The sequence below is a fragment of the Phoxinus phoxinus genome, assembly GCF_949152265.1.
Source record: "Phoxinus phoxinus genome assembly, chromosome: 17".
In the NCBI taxonomy this organism is placed as follows: Eukaryota; Metazoa; Chordata; class Actinopteri; order Cypriniformes; family Leuciscidae; genus Phoxinus; species Phoxinus phoxinus.
The window spans coordinates 27,651,359-27,676,345 of NC_136892.1; the positions used below are offsets into that span (position 1 = coordinate 27,651,359).

At 41.5% G+C, this 24,987-nt stretch overlaps 3 protein-coding genes across 3 annotated transcripts; all 3 read left to right on the forward strand.

The window, feature by feature from the left end:
* Positions 1–879: 879 nt before the first annotated feature.
* LOC306984554 (proteinase-activated receptor 1-like) lies at positions 880–2,224 on the forward strand (the record flags this gene model as incomplete). The annotated part of the gene is made up of 1 exon (XM_079586028.1): positions 880–2,224. A coding segment is annotated over one exon (975 nt), but the record flags the coding sequence as incomplete, so codon positions are not given.
* Positions 2,225–11,953: 9,729 nt separating this feature from the next.
* LOC306984555 (proteinase-activated receptor 1-like) lies at positions 11,954–17,383 on the forward strand (the record flags this gene model as incomplete). Its single annotated transcript, XM_079586029.1, has 2 exons — positions 11,954–12,050; positions 16,260–17,383. The coding sequence occupies 2 exons, from the start codon at positions 11,954–11,956 to the stop codon at positions 17,345–17,347; spliced, it is 1,185 nt and encodes a 394-aa protein (XP_079442155.1). The 3' UTR covers positions 17,348–17,383.
* Positions 17,384–18,546: 1,163 nt separating this feature from the next.
* On the forward strand, positions 18,547–23,795 carry f2rl1.1 (coagulation factor II (thrombin) receptor-like 1, tandem duplicate 1). Its single transcript, XM_079586030.1, has 4 exons — positions 18,547–18,716; positions 19,272–20,326; positions 22,467–22,470; positions 22,574–23,795. Exons 1-4 carry the CDS (start codon positions 18,650–18,652, stop codon positions 23,659–23,661), a joined length of 2,214 nt encoding a protein of 737 aa, XP_079442156.1. The 5' UTR covers positions 18,547–18,649; the 3' UTR covers positions 23,662–23,795.
* Positions 23,796–24,987: the final 1,192 nt, after the last annotated feature.

Consider the following 24,987-nt stretch of genomic DNA (forward strand, 5'->3'; position numbering starts at 1 on the left):
CAGTGACGTCACCATAATTGGAAGTGCATTCTGGTATCTTCTTCACACAGAAGAGATCACTCAGTTAATGAGTGAATGACAAACACTGTACAGCCGTGTCTATCCGTCTAAAGATTCGAAAGATTGATGATTTTAAATTAAAGTTTAAAGTTGTGAAATACTTTTCAAGAGTTGGAAACTGCGGACTAATCAGCTTATCGGAAATCATGGTGGACTTAGCAGACTTTTCTTCATTTGCAGATCACAGTAGATTCAATCGTAAGTATCAGTAATCTGATGATTTCCTTTTAATTCACATTTATTTGTAGTGCTTTTCAAAATAAATATCATGACAAAATGAGCTTTACATAAAATGCATGCGTTTCGAGGGCAAATTCGCATAACCGTTACTCTCTGATTATTTGTGAGTGTGAACTGGTGAAAGAGCAATTTGTTATCAGAGGTGACTGCATCCAAGTAATGTCCATATGTCAGAAATGTACATTTCTAAGATAATATAAATCATGCAGTTTGCTAACATCATGCATTACTTTAAGCATAAGCATAAGCATAACGTTCTCATTAAAGCAGTTAATACAAGTTGTAATCATGAGTGACATGATTTTCAGTTGTGACTTGCCGATGTGATGAAATTAAATGTACGTACTTTAAGCAAATTAGTGCAACAGTTATGAGTCTGGTGATTGTTATAGGGAGTGAAATCTGTTTTAACCAGATGGGTTTTGTTTTGCATTAAAACATTGATTGTGTTTTTGTTTCGTTACAGATTCTGGCCGTGTGAAGTCTTTTCTGTTTGGTTTACTTAACCAAACAATTCAGATGTTTAACATAAATAATAGTGCAGTGATATACAATAACCAAACTATTCCATTCTCTGGGACACTGGTCGAACAGGATGACTTTGCTCTCCTCTTTAAAGGCTTGATGGTCACACGCGTCATTCCCTCTTTCAACATCTTCGTCATCCTCATTAGTTTGCCCCTGAACGCTTTGGCCTTGGTGACGTTCACCTGTAGGATTCGAGTGAAGAATGCATCTGTGATCTACATGTCTCACCTGGCGTGTGTGGACCTGCTCTTCGCCCTTCTGATGCCTCTGAAGATCCACTACCAGCTGAACGCTTCAGATTGGGTGTTCGGTGAGGTGGCGTGTCGTGTGCTCACTGCTGCTTACTACTGCAACATGTACTGCTCCATACTGCTGATGATGTGCATGAGTGTGGACAGACTGCTGGCTGTGGCGCTTCCCATCGCCTCTCTAAGCTGGAGGAGTGCAAGGAAAGCCACGTGTGTGTGTGTGCTGGTCTGGCTGCTGGCGCTCGCTGGCATAGTACCACTTCTCTCAATGAGACAAACATTCAATGTCCAGAATATTGGAGTCACCTGCTTTGACCTTTTTGATGGAGACACATCACTGTTGTTATACTTGTCTGTGTTCTTAATCCTCCCCTGCCTCTACTTCTTCCTGCCACTGGTTGTCATCTTGGTGAGCTACTCTACCATCATATATGTGCTCAGTGTCAAACTTGACCACTTAGCAACATCATCATCATCAGACAATAGAAGGAGAGCAGTGGTTATGGCTACTGCCGTGCTGATGGAGTTTGTGGTGTGTTTTGGACCATCTAATTGCTCTCTGTTGTACCACTGTATTTGTTTAGCCATGGGAAGCAATGGTGTGGATAGCTATCCTGTTTACCTGTTGGCTGTATGTTTGGGGAGCGCAAGTGTTTTTCTGGACCCTCTTCTGTACTACTACGGCTCGTCTCAGTACAGACAACAGATCAGCTCTGTGTTTTGGGGCAGGAAGGCAAAAAGAGCAAACACACCATCAAACACAAACACACAAACCTGAGCTATAAATGTTAAAAAAATTGCTACACATCTGACAAATTAAACCATTTTCTAAATCAAATAAGTTGCAGTACTCAACAATATTATTTGACACAACTCAATGTTTAAAGCCACACCGCGGAACTTTTGCGGAACTTTCACGTCTAGCGCCCCTAGAGGCCACAAGCGCTGCAGCACTGTTGCAAAAGTCTAGAAGACATCCACTTAATAAATGGACGGCCGTAAAGCGATACGTTCTCCAGGTCACATGACCTGGCCAACGACGGTCCGTCTTCTCCAAACTTAAGGCCAATTTATACTTCTGCGTCAGGTGCGCGCAGTAGGTACGGCGTAGTATACGCATAGACGTGTACCATACGCCGTACCCTTCGCCGTACCCTGACGCGCACCTCCTCAAAAATGTAACTACACGTTGCGACGACGCGGACCGCAAGATCTCTGATTGGTCGGCTTGGTAGCATTGCGTTTCCTCCTACGCGTTTCCGGCGTGTTCTTCTGCACTGCCCGCCATTTTTAAATTCAGTTCTGTGAATTCAGAAATTTCACTAAAATTGACTGTTTTTCCAACTCGATAAGCTCCAGCTCCAACATGATCCGCTCTCTTTCAGTCGCCATTGCTTGTAGTAGCCAAATCAACAGCCACGAGGAATCTATACACAGTGGAACATTAAAACCCGCCCCCGCCAACTAGCGTTTCGGCGATGTAACTGCAGAGCAACGCAGACATAAACGCAGAAGTATAAATGCTCATGACGGCGTCGCCTACGTGCGTAGCCTACGACGTACGCTACGGCGTACACTCGACGCAGAAGTATAAATCAGCCTTTACATAGGCGGTATTTCAAGAGGGCAGCCCCGCTCGGAGCATTAATAGTGTCAAATGCTGTATATTGGCCTAAGGAATCATTTAAAATAACTCGTGCGTCAACTCTTTAGGTCACAAAGTCCACGGTATGGCTTTTAAGTAAAAAAAAATTTAACTTTAAAATTATGAAAGAAATGTTCACAAGGGTATAAATTTATATATATATATATATAAATAATTTTTTGATATATATATATATATATATATAGGCTATATATTTGTTTGTTTCACCCATCTCTCTCTCTCTCTCTCTCTCTCTCTCTATAAATAAATAATAAAACATTTAATAATCAATTTTACTCATGTCTTGGTTCTGCATTCACACAGAGGCTGTGATTAAGCAAGCATTTAGCTGTGGATCTGTGTTTATGTGTATCCATATATATATATGCAACGATTAATCGCATCCAAAATAAAAGTTTGTGTTTACATAATAAATGTGTGTGTACTGTGTATAATTATTTTGTATATATAAATACACACGCATGTATATATTTAAGAAATGTTTGCATGTACAGGTGAAACTCTAAATATTTGAATATCATGCAAAAGTTCATTTATTTCAGTAATTCAACTTAAAAGGTGAAACTAAAATATAGACTCATTACATGCAAAGGTAGATATTTCAAGCCTTTATTTGTTATCATTTTGATGATATGAATATTGTCAGGGTTCTGTCACTTCTGTCATTTTCTTGGATTTGTGACAGAGCCCTGACACTCCTGTTTTGTCTTCTCTGTGTTGCATGCAGCTTGTGTTTTTCACTGCATGCTTTCGTGTTGTCCTGTTTTGTGTGTCTTATGAGTGTTCTCATGTTCTCATTCTCGTTCATGTCTTGTTTTGTGTTAGCACATTGCTTGTGATTTGTTTTACTGACCATGTGCTTGTGTTTTTGTCATGTTTGGTGTGAGCACATGGCTTGTCATGTATGTTTCTTTGTGGCATGTGCTCTCCTGACGATTGTTTAGCCCCTCCCATCTTGTTACCTGATTATTGATTAATTTGCCACACCTGTCCTCCCTCGTTATCTGCTTCGTTTGCACTCCCTATTTATTCTCCCTATAGTCCTGTGCTGTTTTGTCGTCGAATGTACCTCTTGTGTCCTGCCTAGATCCTGTTGCCAATTCCAGTTCAAGTCTGTCTTGGTTTCCCCCTCGGGGTAGTTTTTGTTGTATTCTGTTTTGTTTTAATTATTAATAAAAGGCCATTGTTCTGCACTTGAGTTCTTGCTAGTGATGGTCTGATAGCCTGGGAAAGAAAACCCAGACCACTCTCAGTTGTAACTGAGTAAGGGTCTGGCAAAGCTCCATAGACAATTCATTTCCACAGGGGCGTCACCAACGGACGTCGGATAGATCTAAAACCAATCAGAGTGATGAATGACATGACGAATGCAGAGCGACGGAGAAACATCTCGAGACTCTCAGCAATTCTCAGTTTGTGTTAACGAAAATGACAATTTTAAATCGCTTGAAACAGACGCGATAGCTGATTCGAACGAGTGATGTTGTGATGTTCCACGGCGGCATCCATCTCTGTAATGTACAAAATCTGCGTCACCGTCTCTGCTCTGTCGTCATCGTGTAAAGCCCGCCCCAACGTTTCTGATTGGTGCCGCGATTTCGACGGATTGGAAATGGGTTTCAATGGCCTCTTTGCCAGACCCACTTGCAGAGCAAATCTAAATTTGCCAGAAGTGGTCTGGTGTAACTGGTCTGTTGTCTGCGTTGTGTTTTCGGTCGTGAATGAAGAATCAGGGACAGCATGCGGCAGTTTCACAGATTTTATTCCTGATGTACAAACAAATGTAATCAGCCTCTTAAGTGAGAGTCGCCCTTGCTTTACCTCCCCACTGCATCACCAATGCAAAGAGAGCAATAAATCACATAGAACAAAAAAACACACGTAACAGAAAAACATACCTGATGTACAAACAAATGTAATTAGCCTCTTAAGTGAGAGTCGCCCTTGCTTTACCTATAAAACACATGTGATGTACACTTATCACGTGCTCTCTTTTCCACATTTAGGCCCAGATGCAAAAATATAACTTAAACGGGATGAAATGACTAAAATAACCACACAGATAGGTAAAATAATATTATATACATAAATTAGAGTGAAAATATAGACATAAAAGCAACAATTAAAATAAAGATTAAGAAAGATTATCAGAAGCCCAAAATAACCTCACCTCCCCACTGCATCACCAATGCAAAGAGGAAGAGGAGGGGACAGAACAGGAAATTATATTGACTCATATCAATTAAAGGGAAAGGTACTCATTTCACTTAGGCAGTCATATCAGGTATGTAAACGAACAATTTTGTGAAAATTCTAATAAACTATACATACATTTAACAGTACACTTTCTGTACCTGTTACACTCACCCCTCAGAATTTACACAAAATTTCCAGAGTATAACAAAAAAACACTGGTCACTAGAATTACATGTTCCACACAAAAAACAGTGAAGACACAGCGTAAAAAGCTACCCAAACGAAAGGGATACAAATATGAAGAAAGTTGGCCAAACTTCTACACATTTTGTAGGCATTACCAAAGTGCCCATTACACTTTGAAAAATCTCAGACCATTTACTTAAACAGAACCAATAAGCATTAGAAAATACAAGACTTAACTCCTAACATTATCAGAGACAGGAGGAAGAAGAAGAAAAATGAATATCTAAACATGAATAACAGGAGATACAGACTCCATACCAAGTAAGGCTTCGAGTTGAACCATTGACTCAATTAGCCTACGAACAGGCTTAATTACTCTACCAAGCCTTGTAGTGTAACAATCATCTGTATTTAAATCAGCTACAGGATCTTGCCTAAAGGGTTCACTGGCAGAAACAGGAGTTTGGGGAGAGTGGATAGCACCAGCCACAGTACTATCATCAGTCAATGACACAGCAACTTGTGCATTTGACTCCTCTTGATTGGACAACTGAGAATGCACCCATGAAGAAGTGCGGTCATCACCACAAGTAGCAACATTGGAGATGTTCGACACCGAGTCTGCATGTGAGAGTTCCTCAGCCTCATTCCGCCCATCATCTGCGTTACCAACAGACACAATCTCGGCAACATAGGAGGACTCACCACTGCGTGTTTGCTCGGTTAGACCACCACAGTGTGCTGCATCAGGTATCTGTGAAGGTACACTACAGGCAAGTGCTTCTGCAATCTCATGATCCGAACTAGCCATTTCTGGTTCAAGCAGAGGGAGGAAGTTCACTTGAAGAAGAAGATTTCGATGAACTATTCTCTCATTACCAGTCCTGTCACGGATCTTATAGACATGGATGGAAGGCTTTGAGGCAACAACAGTGTACATGACTGGCTCCCATTTGTCAGCAAGTTTTCGTTTTCCTCTACAACCCTTGTTAGCCACAAGCACTTGATCACCAACGGCTAGAGGTAGGCCTTTGGCTCTTTTGTTGTACTGGCTGGACTGGTGTTTTTGTTCCACAACAGCATTCTTTTGTGCTAACGCCATGGCAGATTGGAGGTCGCTGGCAAGAGATTTTACATAGTTGTCATAGTCACAGATTGTCTTATCCTGCAGGACACTGCGGAACATGAGGTCAACTGGCAACCTTGGTACCCTACCGAACATTAGGTAAAAAGGGGCGAAACCTGTTGTTTCGTGTGCTGTGCAGTTGTACACAAATGTCATTGTCTGTATCAACTGTGGCCACTTCTGCTTAGGCCTAGGTGGAAGAGACCTCAGCATATTTCCTAATGTCCTGTTGAAACGTTCGGTACCACCATTCCCCATTGGGTGGTAAGGGGTGGTTCTTGACTTGTCAACTCCAGACAGTTCAAGGAGCTCGGCAATCAACTCACTCTCAAAGGTAGCCCCCTGGTCAGAATGGATGCGTTGGGGAAATCCATAGACACAGAAAAAGCTGTCCCAGAGTTTCTTAGCCACTCTTTTCGCTGTCTGATCCTGACACGGAAATGCATGCGCCAGCTTCGTGAAGTGATCCGTGATCACTAAAACATCCACAGATTTGTTATTTCGATCTTCAGCAGACCAGAAGTCGATGCAAACGAGCTCCAGTGGGGCTGTGGTTTTAATACTCTCCAAAGTGGCTCTCGCTGCAGGCTCTGGAGTTTTGCTGAGGACACACCTGGGACATTTCTTCACGTAATCCCGCACATCACGTTCCATGTCAAGCCAGAAAAACCTCTGACGGGTCAAAGACAGAGTGCGAGGCTGCCCTTGATGACCAGCCAGGTCGTGAACACCCGAAAGTGCCTCAGATTTCAAGGAGTCAGGTAGAATGAGTTGGAACTTTTTGTGCTTGGTGAGCGGGTCTTTAATAGCTCTGTACAGGATTCCATTTAGCAAAGAAAGTTTGTCCCACTGCTTCAGAATCCTCAGCACGCACTGGTTATCATTGGCACGTTCACGTCTCGATGGTCTGCGCTTCCTGCTGACATAATAAGACACCCTAGCAATGACAGGGTCTTTGTGCTGATGATTTTGTAAGTCTGTCAGTGAAAGAGAATGAAACACTTCCTCGCCTCCAGTGATTAAAGAGTTCAGATGTTCAGCAAATGATATTGCTCTACATTCAGTTCCTGCTTCCCATTCATCACAGGAGGACAAAATGGAAGACACGTCATCAGCGGACATTGATGTATCCAGACCAGCATCAAGTGATCCTGTGCCTAATGTTTGCGGTTGGCAGGTAAGACGGAACACCTCTTGCACATTTCCATCCTCTACACTGTGTACTTGTCGCAACAGTTCAGAATAAGGCTCGGACAAAAGCCGCTGACTCACTGGCCTGACAAATGGATTTCTACTGAGCGCATCCGCCACCACGTTGAGTTTTCCAGGAACATATTTGATCTCAAAAGAGTATGGAGCAAGTTTCGAGACCCAGCGTTGCTCACATGCATCCAACTTCGGCTTGGTCATAATGTATGTCAGCGGATTATTATCCGTCCACACAGTAAACTCATGGCCCTTAAGCCAGTGACTGAACTTGTCACACACCGCCCACTTCAGAGCTAAGAATTCCAGTCTGTGTGCAGGATATTTTGTTTGGCTGCGGCTCAAAGCCTTGCTAGCAAACGCTATTGGTCTTGCCTTGTCCTCACCAGCAGGGATCTGAGAGAGTACTGCACCTATGCCATCCAATGAGGCGTCAGTACAGAGAAGAAAAGGACGCTCAAAATCAGGATGAGCCAGCACCACACTGTCAACAAGGGCCCTTTTTAGCTCTTCAAACGCCACATCACAGTCAGGGGTCCAGTCCTGGGATGTCAACTCTCGGAAAGTGCCTGCTTTCTTGTGACTACCAGCAGCTTTCACTGAGCAATTCTGGCCAGCCGTTAAGTTGAATAAGGGTCTGGCAATTCGTGAGCAACTTGGAATGAAGGATTGGTAGTACAGGACCATACCAAGAAACGATCTGATCTTTTTTTGTGATGGTGTGGTTCGGTTTTCCTTCATTAAGTCCTCCTTCTGAAAAGCAGAGATGACTTTAACTTTCTCCTCATCAACTGAAACACCAGTACCATCTATCACATGGCCCAGGAACTTTACGGATTTTCTCAGGAAGTGACACTTTTTAGGTGCTAGCTTCAGGTTGCTAGTTCTCAATCGAGAAAACACAATCTCTAAACGCTTCAATGCCTCCTCTTCAGAAGGTGCAAAGACCAACAAGTCATCAAGGTAGCAGAGAAGACTGGAAAAGTTAAGGTCTCCAAAAATGCTGAGCATCATGCGCATGAAAGATGCGGGGCTATTGCAAAGACCTTGAGGAAGACGATTATACTCATACAAGCCCATTGGTGTTGTGAAGGCAGTGTATCGTCGGTCAGACACATGGAGTGGAATGTTGTAAAATCCTGAAGTTAAGTCCATGGTGCTGAAAAGGGCATTACCACCCAAGGCTGCGAGACAGTCAGCTTGATGGGGCAGAGGGTGGGCGTCCTTGAAGGTTTTAGCATTGAGCCAACGAAAATCAGTGCATACCCTCAGATTACCATCTTTTTTCCAGACCATCACTAAGGGTGATGCATATTCACTGACAGACTTGCTGATTATGCCTTTCTCCTCCATCTCTGACAACACTTCTCTTAATTTTTGATAGTGGGCAGGTGGGATGCGGCGATAGGGCAGACGGAATGGGCGCTCATCATAAAGGTGGATCCTGTGCACAAAATCCTTTGTCTCTCCACAATCCAGCTTGTCCTTGGAGAAAACATCATGATAGGACACAAGAAGATCCACCAATTTTCTCTTCCAGACCTCAGAAACCTCACATCCAGCAATGTCAACATCCTTCAGACCATAGTCTCCCAGTAAAGATGCAAGATCAGAGGATGAGTCAGTTATGAGGGGCTCTGATTCAGGAACATCACAATGGGTTCTGCTCAGACCCTGCATGACAGTGAAATCCTCCACGGCTAGACAAGAAGAAACGTCGGCCAGTTTAGTGTTACGGCGAAGCGTCACTGATGTTGGATTAGGGTTAAGTATCTTCATTGGCACCCATCGATTGCCCCACATCGGTGTTACTACTCGTCCGACAAGAATGTTTTTAGGAGCTGAACGTGCAGTGGTTGGCTCAACAATTACAGTACTTCCTGGGGAAACAGGCACATTAGCTGGCAATTTGCCCCAAACAAGATACTCACATTTGGGAAGCAGAGTGATTGCCTGACAGAGTTTCACAGTCCCAAGTTTATCAGGCTGTTGAGGCCCAGACCATCGGGAGATGCAGCTTAGAAGCTCAAGGAATTGCTCACACTCAGGATTACTGTTATTGCAGGAAACAAGCTCCCAGTACTTGTCATGCGATTTCATCTTCTGCACAACACATTTGATCACATTACTTCCAATTATGAACTCATCTCTTTGTCCAGGCACCACAAGAGTAGGAACGATAAACTTAAATCCATAGACTTCAATCTCCAAGTCGTATGAACACTTCGGCTGAATCGTAAGGCCACCACAGCCAACTAGGACTACATTACTTGCAATCACTTGAGGATGTGGAAGAAGACCATCAGCTCGCAGCTTGGACTCACCCTCTTCACTAAGCGTGCAGGCCATACTGCCAGAATCCAGTAACCCCTTTAATGTGCAATGGTCGCAGACTGTCACAGGAGCATAAAACAACTCACTTGCCCCATCAACTCTCTGAGACCCCACATATAACACTGTTTTGTCTTCTGACAATAGTTTGCAGCTGTTAACAAAAACATTTCGCACATCATCTGTGAGGGAGGTTTTAATTAAATTGCCCATGCTATCCCTCTCATCGCATGGGCTCTTCAGTTTAACTGAGCAGTATCTGAGGGAGCCACAGGGCATGCTGCTTTAGGACAGTCAATCTTAAAGTGGCCAGGACTGAGACAGTGACGACATAGCCTCTGACGTCTACAATGTTCGTACGTGGTGTGTTCCTTGGATCTACAGACCCTACATGTGGAGCTTAAGTTGGTCTTGAAATGTGAAGTTTTGCCTGTATGAACCTGACTGGATGAAGGTAAAGAGGCAGTACATAATGACAGGACTCTATCCATCATGGCAACCATGTGCTGAAGGCTGGTGTCTGGAGAGAAAGGAACAGCATTAGGATTAAGATGAGTTACTGGAGGCAGTGACTGGGCTGGCATGGAAACAGGCTGCTGAGGAGAACTGGACACAGAACTGGGGTCTGCCATAACAGTGCACTGGTTGCAAGCTGACAAGGACATTGTGTGCTGCATCCGAGAAGAGACTCTCTTTAGATCCCTCTGATGACTATCCAATCGCTCCTGGACCTCAGCGGCGCTCCACTTCTCAGCTGGCTTAAACTGAAAAGACAAAGCAAGACTCGGGTCTGGGCAATGTGAAATAAACATCATGACAGCTTCAGCAGCGGGATCCTCGACACTCTTATGACGTCGTCGCAAGCACTCATCAGCAACATCTATGGCCTTGTTAAGCCGTATCCAGTAATCCATGGGACTTTCATCTGCTCTAGGGAAAGTGTTATAGAAGTCAGCCATAGGCATGTTAGAGTAAGACAACTCACTGAAGTTGCGTTTCAGTATGTCAAACACTGCACTTGGAAGCTCACTGGCACTCAGTTCAGGACGGCTTCGCAGGGACACCTTAACCACATCTCTCGCTTTACCAGCCAATCTGCTTGTGATGAGATCAGAGACATTGGTTTGCGTTCTGCATTTCATTCTGTCCAGATAACTGTACATCATATCTTCCCACTCGTGCACAGTAAATGAATCACTCTTATCTCCCCTGAAGAATGGCGGAGGTGGAGCATCTTGCTGTACTATCACCTTTAGGCTAGATTTATCAATGTCGTCACTTGAGTGCTGAGACTGGCACGCTGGATTAGGCTGTACTGGGATGGGCTGGTGCGCAAGGTTAAGGCTGGCTGAAATACTCTCTCCTATTTTCTGAGCCAGATCTGAAATGATGCCCCCTAATGACTCAGGAGTGACAACACGTTCAATATCAGGGCGCATGATTGGGGTGGAGCTAGCTGCTGGACCTACAGAAATACCAATCGCTGAATCAGCTGTGTGCACATGGTCGAGTCCCAAATTAGCTAACGCTCTCCCTCTCCCATAACAACGTGTAAATTCAGACACACCCTCATTTCGATACATTTCAGACCCACCACCTCTACCCAATGGAAAAGTGACATTAGATCGTTTCACAGGACTGAAATCGTCTTTGCTAGAATCCTCAAACATGTTTCAAGTAATAAAATAAAACAGATAAAAACATGTAAAAATGACAGAAAAATATATGTTACAAACAGTGTAACCTTAACTGATGAAAAGTTCAAGTATACTTCAAATACGCAAGGAAATATATGGAAAAAAAAAATGACTCAAAACACTTCAATATCAAAATTCTTGATGAAAATAAAATGTATCTTTTCTCAAAATAAATTATCTATTTTCCTTGTTTAAGATGCATCAACAGTCATTGATTATATATTGTATAGATAAAGGATACGATGCATTAAGGACATTGAAGCGTCCCGCGATGCTTATCACAGTCCCTGTCGTTCAATATGCACCAACGAAAGTGCTCCGGAGAGAGAGAGAAAAAGTCTATCAGAAAGTCAATGACTCTTTACCGTTCCTTTAAGATGCGACAGTTCGTTCCGCGATGTCACACGCTGTTCATCTCACACACGCGCACTCCTTATGCGCGAGCACGGAGCCGCCACGAACGATTGCAATGAGGAAGAAGATCGGCGAAGCAGGCGAGCCGTCACGCACCCACGGCGATCGGCGAAGCGCTGATCTGATGATCCGAAATGATCACGGCACCAAGTGTAACTGGTCTGTTGTCTGCGTTGTGTTTTCGGTCGTGAATGAAGAATCAGGGACAGCATGCGGCAGTTTCACAGATTTTATTCCTGATGTACAAACAAATGTAATCAGCCTCTTAAGTGAGAGTCGCCCTTGCTTTACCTCCCCACTGCATCACCAATGCAAAGAGAGCAATAAATCACATAGAACAAAAAAACACACGTAACAGAAAAACATACCTGATGTACAAACAAATGTAATTAGCCTCTTAAGTGAGAGTCGCCCTTGCTTTACCTATAAAACACATGTGATGTACACTTATCACGTGCTCTCTTTTCCACATTTAGGCCCAGATGCAAAAATATAACTTAAACGGGATGAAATGACTAAAATAACCACACAGATAGGTAAAATAATATTATATACATAAATTAGAGTGAAAATATAGACATAAAAGCAACAATTAAAATAAAGATTAAGAAAGATTATCAGAAGCCCAAAATAACCTCACCTCCCCACTGCATCACCAATGCAAAGAGGAAGAGGAGGGGACAGAACAGGAAATTATATTGACTCATATCAATTAAAGGGAAAGGTACTCATTTCACTTAGGCAGTCATATCAGGTATGTAAACGAACAATTTTGTGAAAATTCTAATAAACTATACATACATTTAACAGTACACTTTCTGTACCTGTTACACTGGGTTTTCCCAGGCTAATGGCAGAGAATGTCTAATAAGGGGAGAAGGTTCACTCTCGCTACACTTCCGGCTTCTGACTGGTTGCAGTTCCACTCTGATTCCATATGAGGGCGCTCACAGGACGAGTGCAGAATGAATGGAGGTCTATGGAGCTATACCCCTCAAAATCCACTTTTCTCAAGATATAATTTTTTGTCTAGTAATTTGAATGTTGTATTCGAAAGGAGATGCAAAGAAATTACACATTGCTGGGTGTTAGATTTTTTAGAGTCACTTATTTGCTTTAAAAAGTCTTTCAAAATGTCAATGACGTCATACACATCGTACGACCAGAGATACTGCTTTACGGCAATCCTTCGGTAACTTTGGTGCTTTCGCGCTCTGCACTTTATTTTCTCTCGAGGCATCGCCAGCACAGCTGACACAGGTAAACACATGTGCTAGAAGAGTTTCTGCTAGAATACATTCTGTTCCCGCTTCGGATGCCATGATGCCATCAAGCGGTATCTCTGGTCGTAACCAGTCCTTCACTGACCAATCAGCGTTCATTAGCAGAATGCTAGCGTGTTATGGGCAACAACAACTCAACCTGTAAGAAATCGAAAGGACATAAGTACTCGTTCATTCAATTTTCGACCTATACTTGCCAAACCTACAATCAAATCTGAGATTTCTCAACGGCAATCGGCTGAAAGGGACAAATTTAGCCGTCTAGCCCCATAGACTCCCATTCATTTTGCACTCGGGTGTGATCGCCCCCAGTGGAACTCTGGTGGAACTACAACCAAAATTCGGTACAATAGGACTTAATAGGGAGTGAACAGGCTCTCCGTAGACGGGCTCTGCTAATGGTCTGATACAATTGTGTCGAAAATGGTTCATTACTCGAAGCTTCATTAGATAGAAATTGCAGCACCCTCTCCTGGAGAAGTAAATGTAATGCAACAAAACTGACAACCATAAAATGCAAGTAGGCTTATATGTTAAGGCCCCATTTATTACGTGTTTACCGAGGCGATCAAAGCTGAAACTGTGTTAGTGCTGTGCAACTCATTTAGGTGAATTTTACAGATACTGATGAATTTCATGTGTTCACCTTGATAATAAAACATTAAGCATGATGTGTGTGTGTAATTATTTCTTTAGACTAGGACAGAAGATCAGACCATCTTAAAAAAAACATCACAGAAATTCTAATGGTTTCTATTAAAATACCAATAGGAACCATTGGCTTTTACCATTTAAACCACTACAGAATAATTTTTTGTAGTGTGTTGGGGACATATTCCATTAGGATTTAATGCCCCCACCAATAGAACCCAACACATAGCCTATCAGTAGAGACCCACAGAGAGCACTATAATTCCCATTACAACCAATAACATTTTCATGAAAACCATTCAATCCAATATAATTTATGTAATGGTTTCTATGTATTTTTTTAGCAGGGCAGTATCATGTGTGAAAACTTTATCTTGTTTAGCTGTGGGAAACAGAACTCTATAACTTGTTAACTGGTGGGACTGTTATTTTTGTATGTTGAAAAGGATGTGCTTGTGTAACTGGTTGTACTTGTATAATGTAATTTCACCAGCTTTAGATAATATCCTCTCGCATGGAACAGATGATGCAGGAGTACACAAAAACAGTTTAGAAAGCTGGTATAAATGAGGATATATTGCTTTGTGGGTGGACCAGTAGGCAAGAGGGTCAGCAGAACGCTACAGTGGGGGATCGGTCATGTAGCGCTGGACCTCTATGGTTGCATCTGATGTTGCACTTTTGTTAAATCCAATATAAATCCAATTTTGTTAAATCCAAAATGTATCTGCTAATCTTCTTGACAGATTCTGTCCCAGCTGGATTGCAGTCTCGTTGGTAATGTTTTTGAGGGTTTCATTAATTGTGTATCGCAACATTTTCATCATGGGAATGGCCTTAGAGCCAGATCTTCTCCTCAGAAAGTTAAACGGTGGCCACCTGGAATGGGGCTAGCACTTTCATGCACTCAGATATTGCCTGATATCCTTCGTGCTCTTGTTCTGACATCTTCCAGACCAGGAGTTGCATCAAGGGACTTCTTGACCACCAAATTCAAGGCATGCGCAATGCATATAACATGCCTAATCTTTAAGTTGTTGGCAGTGGCTATCATATTTGAAGCAGCATCAGTCACCAGGGATTTTATTTTGCTCTGTACCCCATTCTTCAAAGAGCAACCTCTTGGCCTCTGCAAGGTTCTCCGCAGTGTGAGCTTTTGGAAATGACCGTACCCCCAGAAGTACTGTGGCAAGCTTATCCTTGTCGTACATAATGGCATGTAACGGCCAGATATGCATCCATATTAATAGAGGTCCACATATCTGCAGTTAGGCTCACACCCTCAGTTTAGCTGGCTAAAGACGCTTTGGCGGACACACGGCCATGCTGTGATTTTGTTAATGAGAGTGAACTTTTGCAGTAAAAGTAAGATACTGTTTTCATGTGTATCTGATTTGTCTTTTTTTGTGTGTATCATTTCTCAATATTTAATATGCAGAGGCTGTGAATGTGCAGATCACTTTAGGAAGCCACAAACCCATTTACACAATAATGGATCCTCAAAGAAACGGTGATAGGCTAAGTGAAACATTTCTAGATCTTCGCTTTACTGGCAACACCACTTGAGCTCTTACTGGACATTCTGTGGAGATGTATGTCCTAACCACACACAGTACATCATTTGGAGAGTGCTATGCTTCAGACCGCAAGACCTTGCATTGTGAACTCTCCAGTGGGTTTTTGTTAACAGAAGTGCTTTAATTATCATTAGCATTTATTATCATCAATTACTTTCAGTCTGTATTTTCAATATGTGTAGTCAAGTATTTCAGTTTTTAATTTGCTCCTCAAAGCGAGCTATAATGTTCTAAAATATTAATGTAGTCCTAAGCATATTTGCAACCTATTTCTTGGAGATGCACTATTTTGTAATGGTAATGGACTATATATATATATATATATATATATATATATATATATGCCTATTTTTTGTCATATGAACAAAATCTTTATAGGATAAGCTTTCTGACACACCCAAACCAATCAGTGTTCTTCTCGCTCCATCAAGACCGAAGGCTTTGGTGATGTCACCACATTTTAAACCATATCCTGTCATTTTCACTCAGAAGAAATTACTCATGTGCGCAACACTGTACATCCATGTCTATTCGTCTTTTATGTTAAAGTTGTGAAATACTTTGGAGTTCGAATCTCAGCTCATCCGTATTCATGGAGAACATAAATACCTTTCTTTCATTTACAGTTAATCAAACATTCGATGGATTAAATGGTAAGTACATCAGCGATCTCATGAGTGTCATGACTTTAAATTGTGTCTAACTGATGTGATGAACTTAAATGTATATACTGTATTAGGTAATGTGCAACAGCTTTTTATGAGACTGAAGTCTGTTTTTGTCAGATAGTTTTGTTTTGCACGAAAGCCAGTCAATTAAAGCATTGATTGTGTTCGTGTTTTGGTTACAGATGCTGGCCGGATTAAGTCTTCTCCGTTTGGCTTACTTAACCAGACAAATCAGAACCCTGTGACAGATTTTAATAGAAATAATCTAAGTGCAGATACATACAATAACCAAACTATTCCATTCTCTGGGAGATTGGGCATACCAGAGGAGGCAGTTCTGCTATTTAAAGGCTTGATGGTCACACGCGTCATGCCCTCTTTCAACATCTTCGTCATCCTCATTAGTTTGCCCCTGAATGCTTTGGCCTTGGTGACGTTCACCTGTAGGATTCGAGGGAAGAATGCATCTGTGATCTACATGTCCAACCTGGCGTGTGTGGACCTGCTCTTCACTCTTCTGCTGCCTTTGAAGATCCACTACCAGCTGAACGCTTCAGATTGGGTGTTCGGTGAGGCGGCGTGTCGTGTGCTCACTGCTGCTTACTACTGCAACATGTACTGCTCCATACTGCTGATGATGTGCATGAGTGTGGACAGACTGCTGGCTGTGGCGTATCCCATCGCCTCTCTAAGCTGGAGGAGTGCAAGGAAAGCCACGTGTGTGTGTGTGCTGGTCTGGCTGCTGGCGCTCGCTGGTACGGTGCCACTTCTCTCAGTGAGACAAACGTTCGATGTCAACAGGGTGGGGGTCACCTGCTTTGATGTGCTGCAAAAAAAAGACTTTTCAATGCTGTTTTACTTGTACCTCTTCTCAATCCTTCCCTGCCTCTACTTCTTCCTGCCGCTGGTCGTCATCTTAGTGAGCTACTCTACCATCATATATGTGCTCGGTGTCAAACCTGCTCGTTTAACAACATCATCTTCTTCCATAGACAAGGAAAGAAGAGCCGTGATTATGGCTACTGCCGTGCTGATGGAGTTTGTGGTTTGTTTTGCACCATCCAATGGCATCCTGTTGTATCACTGTGTTCGTTTAGCTACTGGAGGAAACAGAGGAGTGGATACCTATCCGGCTTACCTGTTGGCTGTGTGTTTGGGGAGTGCAAGTGTTTTCCTGGACCCTCTACTGTACTATTATGGCTCGTCTCAGTACAGACAGAAAATCTGGTCTGTTTTGAGATGTAGGCAGGCAGAAAGAGCAAACGCATGATTGTGATGCCAGGAAATCTGAATAATAATAATAATTCAATGAAATTAGACACTTTGACATTTAAACCAAAAATTACATTTTGGAAAGTTTAAATTGTCAAAATATTGAAGAAGAAAAGAAAAAAGAAAAAGAAAAAGATTCATAAGAACGAAATCAACTTAAATAAAAGCTGTATTTAAGCATTAAATGACTCTGGATATAATATCAACATCATTATCATCATCAGACGTGAGCTCTGCATTTAACAAATGTATTCATTCAAATGTATTCACAATGTATTCCTTTGCCAGTATTAATAAATATGAAGTGTATGTATTCAGTGGCTCTGCATGTGAGATGCATGTATAGATTAATGTATTCTAATCTTGAACTACAACTACATGCATACAGTATATGTATAATATACACTCTAAAAAATGCTGGATTGTTTTAACCCAATGTTGGGTCAAATATGGACAAACCCAAGCGTTGGATCAAAATGCAATTTAAAAATTTAACCCAATGGCTGGGTTTGTCCATAATTGACCCAAAATTGGGTTAAAACAACCCAGCATTTTTTAGTGTAATATCATTCTGTGTCAATTAAAGATCTATCTATCTATCTATCTATCTATCTATCTATCTATCTATCTATCTATCTATCTATCTATCTATCTATCTATCTATCTATCTATCTCTCTATCTGTCTGTCTGTCTGTCTGTCTGTCTGTCTGTCTGTCGGTGATTCCACAATAATAATGAATAAAAACTAATAACATTTGATCGTGTGTCTGTGAGTCTAAGCAATCCTCTAGGTGGCGGTGTTTATCCATATGTCTAGCCAACGCATAGGCCTACACCCAGCAGACTACATAGCCTACATACTGTATGCTGTTGTAATGCCATTTAAATTAGGTAACCAAAATATACAATATCACTTCTACTTATATCTTTACTGACATACATTTTTAAGACTCTTTGAACTGTTACGTCATATTCTTAAAGAATTCTGGCGAGCGAGCTGTGTGAGGAGAAAACTAAAATGTAAATGTCAGGTAGCCTACCCGCTCATTGAGCGGATGTATTTGCAGCATAACTGAGGAAATATAGGTTATAGGCCACAGGCAACAGGCTACATTTAAAACTGTCCACATTAAATACCTGTGTAAATGCGTCGCTCGGAAGGGCGTGTCCCAGGTAAGGTCACATGACTTTGCAGAAAGGAGCTCCGCACCTGTCTATAAAGAGCAGATTCTGTTTACATTCAAGATGAAAACAGTCAAGCTCGGCTAAATACAGTCTTTCAGTCATTTTCGCCGGACAATGGCTCACCCATTGACCTGGATTTACGCCGTGCTTTTGTTAATCAGCGTGAACCTGTCAAGTCAAAGTAAGCATTTGTTTGTTATGTTTCTCACGAAACGTGTCTCAACTCAATACTTTATATATGAAAACGTTTTATTTGTTTATTTCCCACTGTTGACCACTTATACAAGTTACAAATGTAAAGAGTTATGATTTACTTTACTTTGAGATTTACTTTCTAATTTGTCTAACAAAAAAAAAAAAATAATAATAATAGGCTGGCCTACATATATTAATATAGCCTAATATTTAAGGCCCTGCCGTTTGGTTTTAGGTATGAAAAGTTTGATTTCAAATAGTTTAAACCTGCCGACAAAGTAGGCCTATATGTGGAACAAAAAGTTTTTTTAATGCATGTTTTCTTCTGCTATGTTTAGCCTTTGCTATGAGTAATAATAGCATGGATCACAACAGACATTTGTTTCTTTACACCAGACAGATTTCATAATGTAGCTTACATGCTGATACATGCATACCATGATGAATCTTTGTGTCTAGTATGAATCATTTAAGCTTTGAAGTGATGCATGTGGAGTAAATCCATCTCTCTATCTATCTATCTGTCTGTCTGTCTGTCTAGATTCTGACTTGGACAGAGGCTTTACTGGTGCGGAAACTAAGGAGGGTGTATCGGTGACGTCCACTGCTGCTGGTGTACTGAACAGCAAGCTCACCCAGATCTTCTTCCCAGTGGTGTACATCGTTGTCTTCAGTGTGGGCTTGCCAGCCAATGCATTGGCAATCTGGGTGTTCCTCTTTAGGACGAAGAAGAAACATCCCTCATCCATTTTCATGGCCAACCTTGCACTGGCGGACTTGTTGTTCGTAATCTGGATTCCTCTAAAGATCGCGTACCATTTTAATGGGAATCACTGGATCTACGGAGAAGCCCTGTGCAAAGTGCTGGTGGGCTTTTTCTACGGGAACATGTATTGTTCAACTGCTTTCATTGCGTGTATTAGTGTCCAGAGGTATTGGGCCATAGTACATCCTCTTTCCCAGCAGAAAAGGAACAACAAATTGGCGGCAGGTGTGTCTGTGTGTGTGTGGCTGGTGGTGTGGGTTATTACGGTGCCTCTTTATCTTTATGACCAGACCGTGAAGGTCACCAACCTTGATATTGTCACCTGCCATGATGTCACTCGTCCTAGCCAATCACTATACCCTTCTATCTACTTCCTGACTATGGGAATTGTGGGATTTGTAGTTCCCTGCGTAGTTAATATAGTGGCGTATGTGCTGATGCTGCGTGCCTTGAAGAGCTCGATGACAGACGCTAACATCGTTCAGAAGCGGAGGAAGGCTGTCGTCCTCATCGTCACGGTGCTGGTGATGTTCCTGGTGTGTTTCACCCCCAGTAACATCATGGTTCTGGTGCATTACTCCCTGCTCTATTTGGGAGTACAGGACAGCGGCTACGGCTTCTACATCACCACGCTATGCCTGGCCAGCCTGAACAGCTGCGTCGACCCGTTTGTGTATTATTTCATCTCGGATGAGTTTAGAGAACATGTCAGAAACATTTTTCTTTGTCGCAGCGAGCGCACCGCGCAGAGGATGCGAGTTTCCTTCAGCGCATTGAAATATTCAAAGAAAAAGAGTACCTACTCGTCAGACACTGAAAACACGCAGAGTACTTCCTACTAAGAATGATGTACGAAAACCATAAACTTTTTTTTTTTATAAATCTGTGATATGCTCTACAATACCTCTTGAAGACTGTATGAGCTCTTGTTATTATATTATAAAATGTTGTAAGGGCTGGATGGACAAGTTTCTGAATCAGGCACTGAGTTATAGTTGACATTTCACATGTGATGCAAGCAATGAGTAAATCTATTTTTCCATGAAATTCCGCCCATATGTAAAAATACCATAGGCGTTTCATACCAGCACTTCTTGGAACTCCAAATCGTCCTCCTGATTGAGACATCGTCACCATGGAAATGTCGGAAGCATTGTTATTATTATGTTTGCCATTATGTCATACATACAGGTTGCCTTAAGTATCTCTGTGTTAGTGGGATTTCTCAGAATCGTCTCAAATGACCTTTAATCCAGTTCTGTGAAAGTTGACTGGAAGCTGACTGAATAACCTGTTACAGAAACTATTTTGCATTTTTTTTTCCCCTGTCTAAATGTGTGTAGAAGGAGATCTAAAAGAATGTGAATGTGTTCTGATGGTGTGTGTGACTGTATGACCAGCAGAAATAACCTCGTCCAGATATGTTCTAAAGCACTGAATGCTGAAATGGCGGCACCATTCAATCTTATACACAATGTTTTCTTTTAGACATTTGTCTCTTTGCCCCCCACTTGGTTTCAAAACACATCTGTTTGAATGTTGTTTTATCTGAGTTTATTTAGATTTGTGTGTGTGTGTTTTTTAAAGAATTGTCAATGTATTTATCAATAAATTTGTCTTCCCATGTTCCCTATGATTTTCTATGTGTGTGTGCGTTGGTCTTGTCCTCTTAACAAACAGACAGCAGGTAGAAAATGGTCAAAGTCCACGGAGCAACTATTTATATGAACAGTTAAATCATAAAATCGATTTGCAATTATTTGAAACACAAATAAGTCCATTGTCCTTTTTCAAATTTACCCTTCACTGAATTTTGAGACCGACAAAGCAAGATATGGAGGTACAAAAAAAATATGTGACAAGAAATTATAAAATAAACCATTGACTGGTCAAACAGAATATAAAAACAATTACCTACAATTATAAAAATCCAGAGCCTCTGTGACCTTGATGAAATCATATGTTTATTTATATTATATTAACCTCAGTACATTGTAGTGTTTGTCTTATATATGCCATATGCTAATGTTTTTATGAAGATGCATATATTTGACAAGTTTTGACTTTTAATACATAGATATTTTTATTTCAGCGTTAGTATATTAGGTTATTATTAGGCTATATTATATAAGTTGACAAGGCAACATTTCTAAGATTTAGTTTTTCTTTTAATATTTAATTTTATTTCAGCTTTATTTCAATTTAATTGTTTCACTTTTGTTTGGGTTTTAGGTAACAATAACAATGCAAGTTTGTAATGTAATTTGCTCAAATAAAGATGATTCTGTGTATTGACTCTGTGTATTGACTTACTGAGTTGTTTATTATTCATATAGCCTATTATTTTTATGTTATTGTGTATTGTTTATTTGTATTATTCTTAGTATTGCCCCTTATTGTGTATACTCTTATTTTAATAGGCCTATTTGAATTATTGTTTATTATGCCCTTCTGCCCTTGTGAGGAATGGACAAAATAAGCTAATGTATACAGATGGCAATCTTGAATGTTGAAAGTAGGCTACATTAAGAATGTTGCTCTGAGCTCTGTAAGAAAAAAATAGCACGTAAATACCCCTTAAAAAGCACTGTTATTGTTAAAACTTACTAGTTTTATATGACTCATCTCTCTCTCTCTCTCTCTCCCCACGCGCAGCTCATGTGGTTAATTTCGATCAAAACTCGAAACTCACGCGCTACAGGATTTGACTGGAATGCGTCAAACGTGTGACGTCATGCAGGTGGACACTCGCGCTTTGAGTCCTCTGAGGTTAAGGCGTGTCCTTCCTTCTTTCAGGTCGACTAAAAACATTTCACGGAGAGAAACACAGAGCTCATAAAACGCTTCAAGAGACAGGCTGTTATTTAGTTTGAGAAGTAACGAAAAGTTTGAAAAACACGGATTATGGCTGTCTCCGCGAGTTACTGGATCTTGTTTCTTTGCGTGTGTGTGATTTTTGTGTCGGCACAGCCAAGTGAGTCGCTTTAATTCGTCCGTATTTTTATTTACTTGTTTTTCTGATGTACTTTAGTTTGTAATCCACTCATTTTAATATGAATCAATTTGTTTTGTTTCAGGTGGCAAAGGGCGAAGTCTTGTAGTCGTGCAGGGTTCAGACATTGACCAGGTCGTTAAAGATATACTACAGAGCGGCCTCACAACCGTCTTCCTGCCAATTGTTTACATAATTGTTTTTGCAGTGGGGTTGCCATGCAACGCGATGGCTATATGGGTCTTACTGTTCAGGTCAAAGAAAATTCACCCTTCTGCCATTTACATGGGCAACCTGGCGCTGGCTGACCTGATGTTTGTTATCTGGACGCCTCTCAAGATCGCTTACCATTTAAAAGGAAACAACTGGACTTATGGGGAAGGGATGTGCAAAGTGTTGGTGGGTTTCTTCTACGGCAACATGTACTGCTCCATCCTCTTCATCACTTGTCTAAGTATCCAGCGGTACTGGGTCTGCGCTCACCCGCTCTCCCAGCAAAGGAAAAACAACAAGTTGGCAGTCATCGTATCAGTGTGTATCTGGATCTTCATATGGGTCAGCACTACACCTTTGTACCTCTACAAGCAAACATATGAATCCGCAGAACTCAACATCACCACCTGCCATGACATCAGCTCTGTCAGTCAGGAAAACTATAAGACGAATAACATGTTCCTGGACGTTCAGCTGCCCTATTATTATTTCATGGTAATGGCAGGTCTTGTGTTCTTCATCCCAATGTTGGTCATCATAGCTGCTTACGTTCTTCTCCTTCGTTCGCTTGGGAAATCGTCAATTGAGGGCAGTGCCGGAAAAACCCGCCAACGAGCCGTGGTCCTCATTGTCACGGTGCTCATAACGTTCCTGGTCTGCTTCATCCCCAGTAATGTGATGCTGGTGGTTCACCACTCTGTCCAGGAAAAAAGCTGGGCCAATAACAGCTATGGCTTCTACATCACCACGCTGTGCCTGGCCAGCCTCAACAGCTGCTTGGACCCGTTCATCTACTATTACGTCTCGGACGAGTTCAGGGAGCACGTCAAGAACACGCTGCTGTGCCGCAGCAGTCGTACGGTAGAGAGGATGAGGGTGTCGTTCAGCTCCATGAAGTACTCGAAAAAGAACAACACGTACACTTCCAGCACCGGCCCCACGGAGAGCAGCACCTGCTGAGAGCGGGTCGACATGGACCATGATGGACAGGAGGTTATGTATTGAGCCTTGACACCGTGGATCTCGTGTTCTTCACTGAATAAACTGTCTGAGACCACATGAAGATATTTAGTTTCAGCTGCCAGACCTTCGTAAACCCACAGCTGAAGGAGCCACAAAGATTTTGAACAGAACAACCTGTTTCTTCATCACACGACTGCGACGTTCAGTCTAAAGCTCAGGGCCGTGAAGCCAAAGCAGTTCCGTAATACTTGAATGGATGCATCTGAGCCAGGTCGTTCTGTTGTTACATTTGATATTGTTCAGATGGGCCTGGAGAAATTATATTTAATGTGAATTTGTCAGCCCGTGAACGGTTAAATGCTCTGCTGTAAAAATGAAGTAAGCTAGCTATGTTTTAACTTTGTCATTGTTGCCAGAATTTCTTCTGTTGTTAATACATGATTTACAATTTTTGCCAGTTAGTCATAATGACTTTTTTTCTTTCTTATACCTCACTGTATTATAATTATGTCAGACGCTCTACTTCTGCGTGTGATGCACGTTTAAATTAGGCCTGTATATATGTTCCTAAATTCATGCATATTCGATGGTTTAAAACAAAACGGCTGTATCTCTGGCAACAAACCTTTCTTATTTCTGTGTTGGAATTCTAGAGATTGGTTCTGTGTACGCCTGTGCAAGTTGTTTTGCACAACCTTCACCTTGTGTATCTTATCATATATCACAATCTCTTTTTTTTTATCAAACGTCACTATGTGTCTTTCCAGAAAGTGCAGCTAATAAAAAACGCTGTGACTGTTTTACCCCCCCCAAGGCACAATGCCTTTTCAATAAATCTTTTGTTTGCTTTGAAACGGTTTTGCTTCCTGCTGAATTGTTCATTTCCTATGAATAATTGAATGTGGAGTATGTTATATGTATACTCTTTAAAATAAAGGTCCAAAAAGGGGGGTTTTCACTGCAGTGCCTAACCATTTTTGGTTCCCCAAAGAACCTTTCAGAAAACAGTACTTAAAAGAACCGTTTTTTTAAATGTGAAGAACATTATATTCTAAAGAACCTTTTCATAAAGAGCATGTTGCCCAATGTAAAGGTTTCATTGATGTTAAAGGTTCTTTATGGAACCAGATTTTTTAAGAGTGGGTGAGTCATATGTTGTGTTAGAAACTATGACAAACACTGTTCGCAATCTATGAAACTAGACAACCTTGTGACGCAAGACTTCATGATGATATCTTTGAGGCTATCAAATGTTAATGTTCATTTGGTTGAACTCTTATAGTAACTGTTTTGTGGGATAAAAGCATCTGCTAAATACATGTG